Source organism: Diceros bicornis, chromosome 1, assembly GCF_020826845.1.
Source record: "Diceros bicornis minor isolate mBicDic1 chromosome 1, mDicBic1.mat.cur, whole genome shotgun sequence".
NCBI lineage: Eukaryota > Metazoa > Chordata > Mammalia > Perissodactyla > Rhinocerotidae > Diceros > Diceros bicornis.
The window spans coordinates 90,951,323-90,966,112 of NC_080740.1; the positions used below are offsets into that span (position 1 = coordinate 90,951,323).

Sequence of the window (14,790 nt, forward strand, 5' to 3'; positions counted from 1 at the left end):
GCTGAGCTGCGAGCCCGGGCGGGGCTCAGGTTGGCTCGCGGTGGGCGGGGGTTGCCCCCGTCCCCGCCCCCAACATCCGGGGGCCCGGGCTGGGCTCTGGGCTGGCCGCGCGCCGGTGAGTCAGGCCGGGTTTTCCCTCCGCCTTTAGGGCAGGCGAGCGAGCGCCGCCGAGCGCGTCCCTCCCTCGCCAATCCGGCTCCAGCGCCCGCCCGCCCGCGTTTTCCCGGCGCTTACCGCACGGCCGCTCCGGCCCCGCTCGCAGTCTCGGCCGGAGCCGGCTCCTTGGAGGGAGGGTTCGAATCCGCGCGAGGGAACTGCAGCGCGCGAGGGGTGCGGAGCGGCGCCAGCATGGTAAGTGGGGCGCGCCAAGGGCCGGAGCCGGGGACTGGACTCGGGGGGTGGGGCCGGCCGCCGAGGTCTCCCTTTCCTGGCGACCTTGGCCAAGCCGCAGCCCTCGCCCGCCGCGCTTCCCGTCTGAGAAGTGGGCGGGGGTGGCAGGGTGCGGTGTGCGCCCAGGTGTCCCCTGCTTCCAGACACCGAGGCACCGAGGCGCGGGATCAGGGACCGACCGCGATCAGGGACGCTGGGCTGGAGAGGCAGGCGGCAGGTTACGCTGCTCTCTCTGCCTCTTACAAACGCGCATTCCGCCGCGCCCGCGCAGGAGTCTGATCTCGGCCTCCGCCCCCCAGGTAGCTCGAGCACCTCCCGCAGTTCTCAGGGCCTCCACCACAGCCTTCCCAGGGAAAATTACGTGGGGTTGCCAATCTCCTCTGCCTCGCCACCTTCCCCTCTCCCGCCCCCTCCGGGATACTCTCTTCCTTCTCCAACCCCCTGCCCTGTACAGGTGGCAGCTGCCGGTCTGCCGCCACGGGCCGCGACCTGTGGATAAGGGACGCTCCCAGCTTTGGGCGGCTGCAGCACAGTCCCAGGCTGGCCACAACCTTTGGCCAAAGTGAGGGCCGGCCTGGGGCCAGGCCGAAATCAGGGCCTTGAGCTATGTCTGGAAAGAGGACTGGGAGCCGTCGTCTCCCACCTGGCACCTCCCACCCAAGAGCAGATTGGGGCTCTCCTTCCTTGCACCAGGGGCTCAGGCTGGCTGTCCCGCGGCTTGGCTGCCGGTGCCCTCTTCCTGGAGCCCGGCTTGGGGAGGGAGCAGAGGCAGGAAGCCATCCTGGGCTGGTGATCAACCTTCTCCCAGGGCCCTCCAAGGTAGGGCTCCTCTGCCGGCCGGCTGTGTGTGGGTGTGTATGTGCCAGACTGTGAATGAATGCGGCCAGCCGGCTCCTGCCACCTCATGCCACCGCCTCTAGAGCCCTCTAGAGCCAGCAGCTTCCTGGGCTCAGAGTCCCTGTGCAGCACGGCTTCCACTACTTCTTCCTGACCGGGGGTAGGCAGGAAGGATTCCAGGCCAGGGGACTGGGATCCAAACCAGCCTGATTGCAGACGCCCTTGGGAGAAGCAGGCGTGGGGGCTGGGCAGACATACATATACAGTACTGTGTGCCCATGGAGGGCGGCTGGTGACCCCTGGCTGGGACAGCCTGATGCAGTAGAAAGGGCCTTGCCCAGGGAGTTGGGATTGGTTGTCACTGGGATCATGGGCAGCTTGCTTCTTTATGGGCCTCAGTTTTCCTACCTGTAAAATGGAGTGAGGGTAACTCCTCACGAGACTGTTGTAGAGATGATGCAATGAAAAGGCTGAAAAAACTATGGAATGTGGTGCAGCTGTAAGTGACTGCATAGTGACCCGAAGAATCCCTCCTGCAGGGGTGCAATGCTGGGCTCTGCTTCTTCAAGTGTCGCAGTGGGGCTAGGGTATGCCAGCTTCTCCCGCCCCCTCCCTGGGCCCTTCACACACTGCCCTCTCTTTTGGAGCTGGGACATTCCAGTCCCATTCCTCAGGGGCAGCTGCAGACACGCCCTCAGCAAAGCTGATCCCCGGCAGGTGGCGGGACCCTCTCCAGAGGCCAGGGCCAGGAGGGGCTGAGCGCAGCCAAGGCCAGCCTGGGGGCTTCCTGCCCACATGCTCTGGGGTGTCCCCCCGAGAGGAGATGGACGGTGAGGTCAGGGTAGGCTTCTAAACCTGGGGAGCCTGTGCAGCTGAACAGGACCTCAGGCACATTATTTCACCTCCTGGGCCTCGGTGGTTTCCTCTTGTGCAGTGGGAGATGACAGTACCCCCTCCTGGGCATCCTGTGAGGATGTGGCAGGCCCAGTGGCAGGTGACCCAACGAGGCACCCACTAATAGATGCTGGGATGCCTCCTGCGTGTTCTCTCTTTCTCTGTTTCGTGGCTGGGGCAGTCCCCCAGCCCTGTTCTCCTATCTCCACCAAGGATTGGTCCAAAGGAGATGCTCCTCTGTGTCCAGGGCTTTCAGTGCTGCTGCCTAATCTTGGGGCCAGGGGGTGGAAGCAGGAGTAAAAGGGCGCTGTTGGGGCCAACAGGGACCTGAGCAGAAGGCGGCTTGTGTGGCCAAGCCCAGACCTAACCAGCAGGGTGGTGGGGTTTTCACCCCCATGTAGAGCTCTGGGCCTCAGGGCAGGCACTGGGCTCCGGGCAGGGAAGCCCAGGCACGTGGAGGCGGTCTGGCTTTCTGCTCTGACAGTGCCAGTGGGGCTGCAAGGCACTTGCTCTCTCTTCCCCCTTCCCCCACCACTTCCTCTCAGCCAGCCTGCATAGCTGCCCTGGCCTAACCAGGCCAGTCCCTGGGCTTCCAAGCAACGGGAAGGAATGTGTGTTGGAGGGAGACGGGGGAGGTGGATGGACCTCTTTAGGAAAAGGGACTGTCCCCAGGCTGAGACCTGGGCAGCAGGGAGCCTCCTGAAAGCCAGGGGCCTCGCCCCGCTGAGGGAGCTGATAATATAGCCAGTGAAGTTACGAGGTGGGGGGGGCCAGTTTGAGGGTGGAGGGAGGGGGTCTTAGGGAAAGACAAAGGGAAGGGGCTGTCTGTGCCTCTTTGTCCGGCTTCATAGCTATTTCTTTTCTTTTCTTTTCTTTTTTTGTGAGGAAGATCAGCCCTGAGCTAACATCCATGCTAATCCTCCTCTTTTTGCTGAGGAAGACCGGCTCTGAGCTAACATCTTCATAGCTATTTCTAATTGCTCAAGTCACTTGTGGAGAGAAGCTGGTCCCATGACCGCCTCACCACCTACACACACCCCTGCATCTAGCCTGGGGGCTGGGGGGACAGCTGGGTCTTTGTGCTGGAGTGTTCTCGTGTTGTGCCTGTCTATCCCGGAGGGTGCTTGGTGCTGTGTGGGTGACCTTGAGCATGACTGTGTCTGCCGTTGGATGTGACTGTCCACGCCGTGCCCTCTAACATAGGAGCCTCTGTGCTGCTGGCAGCGCTGACTGGACTGCAGCATGTGTGTGGTGCACGTGCTGTTGTGGCCCACGGCTGCCTCTCCCCTGAGGCCCTCCGTGGGGAACGTGGGTTGTCAGTTATTGCTCCCTGAGACAGGAAGTGAGGATCTGCCCAGGGGAAGGTGAGGTGGTGTGTGTTTGGGATGAAGTGGGCGTGTTTGGCACCACTGCCACCATCCCCGCCCCCATGTACTCACCGGGCTTACAGTTCACAAGACCTTTTACCTCTGTTGTCTCTGTGACTGTCACAGCAACCCATAAGGAAGGTGGGGCAGGCAGAGTCTTTCCCACTGCAGAGATGGGGAAACCGAGGCATGGCTAAGAGAGGTGCCCGCGGAGAGAGAGTTTGAGGGCAAGGCTGGAGACCAGGCGCTCTGCTGTCTGCTTCCCTGAGAAGCAGTGGCAGGGGGTCACTGCTCTTGGACACAGTGCTGTCTGTGGCTGGGCAGGCTTGTCCTGGACAGGGGGCGTCAGATTGGGAGGCAAGATGCTTCAGTTCCAGCTCTGGGCTGGGGGTGATTTCCTGGGTCCCACTGGACGTTTGGCAGCCATAGTGCTGGGATCACAGGCATCCTCATTCTGACCAGCCCTGTGACCTTGGGCAAACCATCTTTCAGAGCCACAGGGCCCTTACTTAGAAAACAGACAGTAACTGTGTCACAGGGCTCAGCGGGACCCTATACAGGGCCTATACAGGGGCTGTGGGTGCCCAGCCCCTGTGATTCCTTACCTGGGTGAGTCCCCTGACCCTGTGTGACCTGTGATGCCCCCAGAGGGGTTGAGCCTGCTGGGGGCTGGGAGGGGAGGGTTGAGAAGGTTCCTTTTGCCCTTAGGGTAGGGTTGAGGGCCACAAGGTGTGGGGGCAGGGCCATGCCCTCCCTCCCATTCCTGGAGAGCTTTGTCTTCCACGAACACAAAACCTGGAAATGGTCAAGGAAGATGGAACCTCCTAACGACCATTGTTTGGGGTGGGAGTGGGTGTCCCGGAAGCACATTGGGTGGGGCGGGGGGACTTGCAGCTGCAGCGTGCCTGTTGGGCGTCTGTCTGGGTCGGGAGCAGCTGCTCGGGGATAGGAGGCAGAGAAGGCGGCGAAGGCGGCATCGTTCATTTGACAGGTCCTTTCTGAGCACCTACTGTGTGCTGGACACTGGGCTGGGTACTGGAGACAGGTCCCACCCCCAGGGTGTGGTCCCAGCACAGGTGGGAGACAGTGCATAACCTACTCATTCATCCGCCTGCTGGGGGCATTCGCGTGTCTGACCAGCTAAGCCCAGCTTCTGCCAGCCTGTGCTGACCCTGGCTGCTGGCCAGGCCCTGGACTGAGCACTTTGTCTTGTTATCTCAGCCATCCTCCCAGCATCCCTGAGTGGTGAGAGTTGTCATGGCCGTTGTCTAGATGAGGAAGCCAGGGCCCACACACTGATTGGCTCCACGCCGGGGCAGGATTTGGGGCCCCCCTGCCTGGTGGTGGGCTTTGGGGTGGCAGTGTCTCCAAGGGCTGGCAGGGGCTCCGGCTGCCCCTTCCCTCTGCCTCCCACCACTGCCAGAACGTGAACACCTGTTCCGGAAACTGTGGCCATTGTTCCCGCCATCCTTCCTTCCCTTGGGCCCTTCCTGTTTGTATCCCTCCCTCTGCAGCCCCCAACCCCACCCTTGCCAGGTGCTTCCCTTGGGGAACTCTGACCCTCTGCAGGAAGAGGGCTGAACTGGGTTTTCCCCCTCCCAAGGGAAGAAGGAGTGGAGAGTCAGGCCATTGGTCCTGGTTCCCTGTGCCCTCTGCCCACTCAGCAAATGAGGGTGTAGGAGCCTGATGGGAGAGTGAGCAAGGTCAGAGGCAGACAGAGCCTAAGTCCTCAGTTGGCCCAGTCCTGGGAGGGCCCCTATCCTGCTGCTTCAGGGCCCGCCCCTGTGCCCCCCAATCACACACTGGCCCCTAGCTGGAGCTGGGGCACTGGGCAGGTGGCTTGGGGGCCTCTACCCCTTTCTCTTGCCAGCCTAGGAATCCTGTCCTGGATTCCCTCTGGGATACACATCTGTCTCTCCTGAGTGGGGCCCAGTGGGGAGCTGACACAGAGAGCAAGCACCTGGTTTTAGGGCATCAGGGAAGTTGGGCAGCAAGCGCCCACCTGCCTCTGATAGAGCCTCCCGCTCCCCAGAAGCGGCTGCCTGTGCCCTGTTGAAACTTCATGGCCACAGCCCCAGGTCCTGCTGGCATTGCCATGGGCAGCGTGGGCAGCCTATTGGAACGGCAGGACTTCTCCCCTGAAGAGCTACGGGCGGCACTCGCAGGGTCCCGCAGCTCCCGCCAGCCTGATGGGCTCCTTCGGAAGGGCTTGGGCCAGCGTGAGCTCCTCAGCTACCTGCACCTCCCCAAGAAGGACAGCAAGACCACCAAGCGGGCCCCTCGGAATGAGCCTGCCGACTATGCCACTCTCTACTACCGGGAACATCCTCGAGCCGGTGACTTCAGCAAGACGTCGCTGCCTGAGCGGGGTCGCTTCGATAAGGTGCGCCTCTGCCGACGCCCCTCCCTCGTGTAGGAGGGCGGGGATGGGGAGCTCGGGGCCTCCTTGGAATCCCTGATGCTGGGATGGGGCCGGGACCTGCAAGTCCTGTTATGGGCTAGCCTGAGGCTTGGTCGCTGCCTCCCGGTGATATGTGCCCCATGTTCTCAAAGAGGATCCTGAGGGGCTGTGGGAGCATCGGAGGGCAGCACAGCTGTCCCGGGACCTCACACCTGCCCTCTCTTCCTGGCAGTGCCGCATTCGCCCATCGGTATTCAAGCCTGTGGCGGGCACCGGGAAAGGCTTCCTGTCCATGCAGAGCCTGGCAGCCCACAAGGGCCAGAAGCTGTGGCGCAGCAATGGCAGCCTGCACACGCTGGCCTGCCACCCGCCCCTGAGCCCGGGGCCCCGGGCCAGCCAGGCACAGGCTCGTGCCCAGCTGCTGCACGCCCTCAGCCTGGACGAGGGCGGCCCTGAGCCTGAGCCCAGCCTGTCCGACTCCTCCAGTGGGGGCAGCTTTGGCCGCAGTCCTGGCACCGGCCCTGGCCCCTTCAGCTCCTCCCTGGGCCACATTAACCACCTTGGGGGCTCCCTGGACCGGGCCTCGCGGGGCCCCAAGGAGGCTGGGCCGCTGGCTATGCTGAGCTGTCTGCCTGAGCCACCGCCCCCCTACGAGTTCTCCTGTCCCACTGCCGAGGAGGTGGGAGCCACGCTGCCGGATACCTGTGAGGAGCTCAAGAGGGGCCTCGATGACGAGGATGGCGCCAACCCCTTCACACAGGTAAGGGCAGCCTCTTTCCTGGGGTCTTGTTCTGTCCCTTGGCATTGGAGTACAGGGCAGACAGAGGGTCCCCAGGCAGCTCACCCACATGACTCTGGGCACAAGAGAGTAAGCAAAAGGGAGGTGATTCAGCTCCTCTCCCCCCACCCCACATGGTGGGGATGTCATGTTACAGATGGTCCTTGCTGGGAGTTATGTGGGAAGGAGGGCGGGAGACAGGTTCCCTGGGAGGGCCACATGTTGGGGACACTTCACCTCTGGAGGGCATCTCAGGTTAGGGCACATGTGTGGTCAGAGTGCAAGGCCCTAGTGTTCGGGCACAGGACACAAGCTGTGGCTGGTGTGTTGGAGTGGTGGGCCGGCTGTGTGTGCGCTGGCCCTGTCAGGCTCCTCTTCCCCTTGGCAGGTACTGGAGGAGCGCCAGCGGCTGTGGCTGTCTGAGCTGAAGCGCCTGTACATGGAGCGGCTGCATGAGGTGGCCCAGAAGGCTGAGCGCAGCGAGCGCAACCTCCAGCTGCAGCTGTTTATGGCCCAGCAGGAGCAGCGGCGCCTGCGGAAGGAGCTGCAGGCGCAGCAGGGCCTGGCCCCCGAGCCCCGGCCCCCAGGCACCCTCCCAGAGGCTGACCCCAGCGCCCGACCAGAGGAGGAAGCCCGATGGGAGGTGAGAGACCAGGCACTCGGAAACCCTCCAGTCCCCATCACTGGAGTCCTGCCCTCTGCCCCCTTACCCTTTTGCTTGGCTCTTGCCCATCCTGTGTGCCCCCTCCAGGTGTGCCAGAAGACAGCAGAGATTAGCCTTCTGAAGCAGCAGCTCCGGGAGGCCCAGGCCGAGCTGGCGCAGAAGCTGGCTGAGATCTTCAGTCTGAAGACACAGCTTCGGGGCAGCCGGGCACAAGCTCAGGCCCAGGACGCAGAGCTGGCCCGGCTACGCGAGACCGTGCGGAGCCTGCAGGAGCAGGCCCCCCGGGAGGAAGCCCCAGGCAGCTGTGAGACCGATGACTGCAAGAGCAGGGGGCTGCTAGGGGAGGCAGGAGGCAGCGAGCCCGCAGATGGCGCTGAGCAGCTGCGGGCTGAGCTGCTGCAAGAGCGACTCCGGAGCCAGGAGCAGACTCTACGCTTCGAGCGGGAGCGGCGGACGTGGCAGGAGGAGAAGGAGCGGGTGCTGCGCTACCAGCGGGAGATCCAGGGGGGCTACCTGGACATGTACCGCCGCAACCAGGCGCTGGAACAGGAACTGCGGGTGCTGCGGGAGCCCCCCACACCCTGGAGTCCTCGGCTTGAGTCCTCCAAGATCTGAGGCCAGTGGAGTGAGCTGGCAGCAGAAGCACTGTCAGAAGATGGCTTGGGCAAGCCCTCCCTGAGATGGCCGCCTCCTTCCTTACATTGGTCTGGGGCAGAATCTGCTGAGGCCAGCCAGGGCTGGGGGGGCCCACTGAGAGGAAGGATCCAGTGGGCTGTGGGCTGGAGAGGGTGCCAGCAGCAGGAGCCAGGGCAAGGCGCTCCTAGTAGAGGAGCACCCAGGCAGGGCCCAGCCTTGCTTCCTGTAGTAGGTGTGGCCCAGAGAAGGAGGTTGGAGAATGAAGAGCCCCATGATGCAGAAGGGCAGGCATGAGGGAGGCTGGGCTGGGAACATTGGCCTCCCTGCAATAAAACCATGTTTTCTACGAGGAGGCCCCAGGTGACCTGTGGGGCCCGTCTCTGGCCTGAGTCTAGAGGATCGTGGATGGTTGGGGTGTGACATGGGCTGTAGCTCCTCCTGTGGTCACGGTCAGTGGGAGGGTGTGCCCGGTGCCTGTGTGCGCAGCTGCTGGGCATGTGGTCGGTGAGGGGAGGAATCTCCTTGCCCAGTGCCACACAGTTCCTTAGCTGCGGTGGGGGCTGAAATTCCTTCACCGTCAGTGGGATTTTTCAGAAGGAACAATGCCAGGGAACCTAGGAAAACAGGCAAGTCACCCAAGGCATTATGAGAACATAAAACATTCTCCTAGTGGGAAGTCTAGGTCCCCAGTGCCCATTCCTGCTGGATCTGGGGCCGGCCTGAAACAGCTTCCGCTAGAGCACCCAAAGGCTCCAGTAGGGCCCTGCCCCTCCCCGAATGCACTTCCCACCTTTCTGTCTGGCTGCGCTACACCCCTCCCTCCACAGGGATGGGGGTCCCTGGGAACGTGCAGGAGACGAGGCAGAGAAAGCTTGTGGGTCTCTTGGTAAAGAGCCTTTACCACAGCAAGGAATGTGGCCATTTCCCTGTAGGCATGGAGGGCCATGGGGTCTTTTTAAGCGGGGGTGAGATGTGATCTGATTTGTATTCTGGAAAGCTCTGTCCTGGGAGGACACAGCTTCCTGTCCCTGGCCCTGCACTGTGCTCCCTGACCCTTGCTGTCAGCCAAGGCTGATCCTCAGCCCTCTTAAGACCCGCTCCCACCCGTGGCCTGTCAGCAGTCTGACTTTCAATCTGGGCCTTTGCTCCCCTTCTGGGCAGTGGCCTGAAGCACAGATCCAGTCTGGCTGTGCAAGTGGGCTCTCTCCACCCCTCGTGGAGATGCGTCGTCGTAACTGCCGCCAGGTATTGAGTGCTCCCTGACTGCTAAGTGCTGTTAGGCCATCAGGGCATGGGGGCTCAGGGTTGGGTTAGATGTGCTTCCTGCCCCAGGGGAGCTGGCATACAGACGTCTCTCCCCTCCCAGTCCCTGCCCTGGTGGGGCGGCAGCCGCCTCTGATGAGTTCTCAGCAGAAATCCTCCATTTGCTCTTTGGCTGTGCTCCTGCCCTCCAAGGCCACGCTGGCAGCCCCCTCAGGCCCCAGTCGGTGGGTCCTGGTGGAGAGTGGAGTTGCTGTGCAGGGCTGTGGATGGAGCTGTGGAGTGAGCCCGTGTGCACTGCCTGTTTAGGCTGGAGAGGAGTGTGTGAGTTGTTTGCTGTGGGGATGGTGTGTTTATGGCCCGGTGAGTGGCAGGTGTGTGTAGAGATGTGCTGTGGGTGGTGGGTGTGTCTGGGGGTGTGTGTTTGGGGCTCCTGGGTTGGAGGCCAGGAGGGCTGCTTCCTGACTGCTCCCTCTGTCTTGTGTCTTCCCACCAGCCCGAGCCCTTTTAGCGCTGGTCAGGCTTGGGTGGAGCCTGAGGCCAGGACAGACCTCAGGCCTAGCTGAGACTCACTTAGGCCCATCCCTGAGGCCAGGTCCTCTGCCTGGGGAGGGAAACGGGGACCACCTGGGTTAAGCAGGCCTGTCCCCCACAGGCCTTGGAACAGGCCTTTGACAGACCCCTCCAAACCAAGGTCTCTGGGCCAGTGACCCTCCAGAGGTCCCCCCAGAGCTGGGTGCTAGCCTTAAGCCTGAATCCCTCCCTCCCCACAGCCTGGAGCTGGTCAGGCTGCGTGCCCACGTGCCCTACAATGTCCAGGTTGGGTGCCCACATGCTCCATAATGGCTGGGGTCCACCTTTTGGTGTACCAGCTCTGCAGAACAGCTCCCCACCCAGCAATTAGGGAGCTGGGCTGGCCAGTACAGCCAGTGGGGAGTGGGTGGGCGGTACCAAAACTTGGCAGCTGTGCCAGAAACCAAGGCCAGGCCCAGATGTAGGGGAGGGCGCAAGAGAGCCGAAGCTGGAGCCTCGGAGGGAACCGGATCCCTGTTAGCTCATCCCTGCTGGGCAAACCAGTTCCTGGTCCCCAAGCCGGCTGGGTGGCTCTGGGGCCGGCTGATCACAGGTGCCACTGTAGTGGCTGCTGCTTCGGGGCAGCCCCTCCCTCCTGCCCCTAGCAGGCCCCTCAGCTGCCCTCAGTCCCCTCTCCCAGCTGACTAGGTCCAGGCAGCCAGTTCTCCAGAACTGTGGCAAGCTCCCCACCCTGGGCTCTGCCCTTGGTCCCTCATGTGCTTAACTCAGATAGTGTCACGCCTTCCAGCAGTTCCCTAGGCCCCTTAGCCTATCACTTGAGGCCTCTGAGAGTCTGGCCTCCAGGGTCACAGTGGTGCCTCTTCTGACCCCAGCATCTCCTTGCCACCCTCTGGGCCCTCGTCCTCCAGGCAGAGCCCCCTCACGGTGCTCAGATCTTGCCGCCTCAGGGAAGCCTTTCCCAAACTCACGCCCTGCCTGGGCAGTCTTCTCTCCCTGTGCCAACAGCCCCCGTATGTCTCTCCATCAGCTCTGTGCTGCTGGAATTATCAGTTTGCCTCTGTCTCCACTGGGCTGTGGACATTGCTGGGATGGGACCATGTTTTCTGTTTTCATCCCCAGACCCCACTCTGGCTCCAGCCCAGAAGGCCCTGGGGGACTTGGAGTCAAAAGGGGCCAGATCCCTCCGCTGACTGGCAAGGGATCAAGCTTGGGGTGCGATGGGGTTGGTAGGGAAAGCTCCAGCTCTGAGTGTTCATTCACCATTTGTGGGCACCTGGTCACACCTGGTTTGTGCCAAGCATGGGCCCTCCAGAGCCAATCACCATTCATTGCCCAGAGATGTATTGTGTGCCTCCCTCAGGGTCAGGCCTGGTTCCCATGTGAGGAAGCCGAGGTGGCTAAGGCCTCTGCCCACATGGCCTTTCCCTGTGGGTGGAGGAGGAGACAACACATGTATGTCCACAGTAGTGATTAGGCCAGAAGAACCAAAACATACATACACGGGAAACACAGCCGGGCCTTCATGGTGGCGAGCAAGTCAGCAGAGCATGGAGAAGGCAGAAGGAGCCTGTCTGGGGGCATGAGAGTAAATTTCTCTGAGACTGGGGGCTGTAAGTATTAGGGAGCCTTTCTCTAAATGGGGTGCAGGCCCCACAGTGACGATTCAGATTGCATAACCCACCGCCCTATGGGCACTTAGGCTTCTATACTGGATTCAGAAAAGAAAATGCCATTTCAGGCCTGCCCCGTGGCTTAGCGGTTAAGTGTGGGCGCTCCGCTACTGGCGGCCCGGGTTCAATCCCAGGCACGCACCGACGCACCACTTCTCCGGCCATGCTGAGGCCGCGTCCCACATACAGCAACTAGAAGGATGTGCAGCTATAACATACAACTACCTACTGGGGCTTTGGGGGAAAAAAATAAATAAAATTATTAAAAAGAAAATGCCATTTCTCGCAACAAAAACAAAGTGAAATGTGTCACGAGAGGTGAGCCTTGAGTGCGATGGGAGTTCAGAGGATAGCTGGCTCACCATTCCAGGTGATGGGGGGGGGTGACAAGGGTTGACCAAACTTTGGTCAGGTCCTTCTGAGCTCTCTTTTTCACTATACCTGACCTTGGGCTCCTGTGTCCTTCCTTGTTCAGTCCAGTTCTAGCAAGAATCCTGCTTAGTTAGTTTAGCCAGAATCCTCCATCCTCCATATCTGATCACCCTCTATCTAATCTGGTTCTTCAGCCCCGGTCATCCCCCAGAAAGTATCTGATCACCCTGGCCTGCCTTCAGCGAGAATCCTGTGAGGTTCCTTTAGCCAGGATCCCCCCTGCCCCCTGAGGTTTCCTTAGTAATTTTCCATCCACTGACCCCACCCTGCTCCTTGGCTGTAAATTCTACTTTTCCTTGTCATATGTGGCATTGAGCCCACTCTCCCCTACTATAAAACCCCGTTGCAGTAGTCCCCCTTGAATAAAGTCTTCTTACCACTCTTGAACAAGTGTCATGAGTAATTTTTGTCTTTACCACGGGTGAGCTTCTCTGAGGAGGGGAAGTTGGGGGGCTTTCCTCTGGAGCAGTATGGGATTAGGGCATCACAGGATGGGCTTGGACTTGGACACAGGGAAGTGTGGGGCAGGTCCAGGGGAGGGTTCTTGCTGGAAGGGCTGAGGGAAGGCAAGACAGGTCCTGGACAGCCTAGTGAGCTGGCACAGAGGACTTCACCTCCTGTGACTGGGTGGGTCCCTCAGGCAGCCAAGAGGAAGGGCCAGAACCAGGACTAGTTTATGTGTGTGTCACCTGTAGTCCCAAAGGGCCCCCCGCTCAGAGGGGCCTACACTTTATGTGACAGTACTCTGTTGTCCCATCTTGAGTTCCTTAACAATGTTTGAACAAGGGGCCTCGTATTTTCATTTTTCTCTGGGGCCTGCAAATTATGTAGCCACTCCTGGCCTGAACCAAAGCTTTCAAGGAGGGACAGGAACAGGAAGAAGGAGCGGGAGACGTTGGGAGCCACCTGTAGGCTGGAAGGAAGAGACAGGGCCTGAGCAGCAACTCTGGCTCCATGGACTGAGCCCTGATGCTCCTATGTTCCCCAGAGGAGGACAGGCAGTGGCTGCATCACCCACCGCTGCCCCCACCCCACCAGCTGTCAGGAGGGTCCATTTTTTCCTGGCCTGGCCTTCCAGGACTCGGTCTGGGAGGTGAAGGAGGCTGTATTTTCAGGAGAGCACTCCAGGGCTTGCCCTCTCTGTCAAGAACCTTTATCTATTTATTTATTTATTTATTTAGTTAGTTAGTTAGTTAGTTAGTTAGTGAGGAAGATCAACCCTGAGCTAACATCCATGCTAATCCTCCTCTTTTTGCTGAGGAAGACCGGCTCTGAGCTAACATCTATTGCCAATCCTCCTCCTTTTTTTTCCCCAAAGCCTAGTAGATAGTTGTATGTCATAGTTGCACATCCTTCTAGTTGCTGTATGTGGGACGCGGCCTCAGCATGGCCCGAGAAGCGGTGCGTCGGTGCGTGCCCGGGATCGAACCCGGGGCCAGTAGCGGAGCACGTGCACCCAACCGCTAAGCCATGGGGCCGGCCCGTAGAACCTTTTTTTAAAAGAGATTTATATAGTGTCCTCTGTGTACCTGTTCCCCCACCACCATTTTTAAGGTATATTTTACATACAGGAAAATTCACCCTCTTTAGGGTACTGTTTTTAGAGCTTTGACAAATGCAGAATTGTATAACCAACCCTACAATCAAGATATAGAAGAGTTCCATCATCCCCCCAAATTCCTCTGTGCCCTTCTGTAGTCAGCCTTCTCCCCCACCTCCAGGCACCGGTGATCTGCTTTCTCAATAACTTTGTGTTTTTCTTTTTTTCCCTTTTTGTGAGCAGTGTTTAATCCTACCATATATTAGAACATATCGCAAATTAGCAAGTAAAACAGTATGATATTGCTGTAAAAATAACACTACACCTCAATGGAAAGAATGAAGAGCCAGAAATAGATTCTATACTGTAGAAAAATCTTAATATTATGATAAAGGGCTTCAAAACAAAAGGGTAAGGAAGGATTATTTAATAAGAGGTGCTGGGGTAACTGAACAAAAATATGGGAAAAAAATGTCATACTTTGCACCACTCCCCGCAAAACAAAATGGACATGTATTGAGGAGTTAAATTTTAAAAGTCAAATCCTAGGAAGCTAGCAAAAAAGTTAAGCAGACTGTAATCGAGTTAGAGGAGAACAGCTCAGTTTTTCTGCTTTGAAGCAGCCCTACCCTCAACAAAAACAAAACACAAACACACAATCCCAGCGAGGAAAGATTGACAAAATCAGCTACGTAAAAAAACTTGGTGCATCCTAAAAAGTAACAAAACCGCAATGCAAGGAGAGCCACATGCTGGGGAAAACCATGACAGGCAGAGGTGACAGTGCCCGACATACAGACGTGCCTTCAAAGTTCCCAGACAAGCAGGCCAGGGCTCCCAGAGAGGAAGTGGGGAAGCCTGGGGCGTTGGGGAAAGCCTGTGAGGTCCTGCTGGCTTCCAGGCGGCCTGAGCCTCGGCCTCATGGCCCCAGGCAAGGTTCACTCAACCCTCCAGCCCCTAGCTCCCCCATGGGCCAGGACCACCCAGGCTCTAAGCACAGACCGGCCTCTCCAGGATGCTCCAACGCCTTGCGGGCTCCCTCCCCGTGGGTCTGTGGACCCCCGTCTTCCCTACGTATTTCGTCAGGTGGAGGATATTGGCTACCTTAGAATATTTCTAAGCACCTACTATGCTCCAAGCACATGGTGTTGGGGATATAGAAGTGAGGAGTACGAAGTCCCGGCTCCAATGGAATTTTTATCCTAAAGGGGGAGAGGTGTTAGGGGCAGGAAGACAGAATAAACAAATCAACACGAGATAATTTAAAGTCAAATGCTATAAAGAAAACAAAACTGGATTGCGCAAGTGCTATACAGAGAACAGAACAAGATTGTCAAGGGGGTTTGTGGGTGGGGTGGGGGTGGTGAGGAGGCGAGGAGGATTAGAG

General features: G+C 59.3%; 2 protein-coding genes across 2 annotated transcripts in view; both read left to right on the forward strand.

Moving 5' to 3' along the window:
• The window catches only part of HNRNPAB (heterogeneous nuclear ribonucleoprotein A/B), a 314,463-nt gene that overhangs the window by 247,652 nt on the left and 52,021 nt on the right, over positions 1 to 14,790 (forward strand). The gene's annotated exons all lie outside the window — the stretch shown is intronic.
• On the forward strand, positions 121 to 10,501 carry N4BP3 (NEDD4 binding protein 3). Its single transcript, XM_058547239.1, has 5 exons — positions 121 to 351; positions 5,521 to 5,871; positions 6,122 to 6,649; positions 7,056 to 7,310; positions 7,419 to 10,501. Exons 2-5 carry the CDS (start codon positions 5,551 to 5,553, stop codon positions 7,944 to 7,946), a joined length of 1,632 nt encoding a protein of 543 aa, XP_058403222.1. The 5' UTR covers positions 121 to 351; positions 5,521 to 5,550; the 3' UTR covers positions 7,947 to 10,501.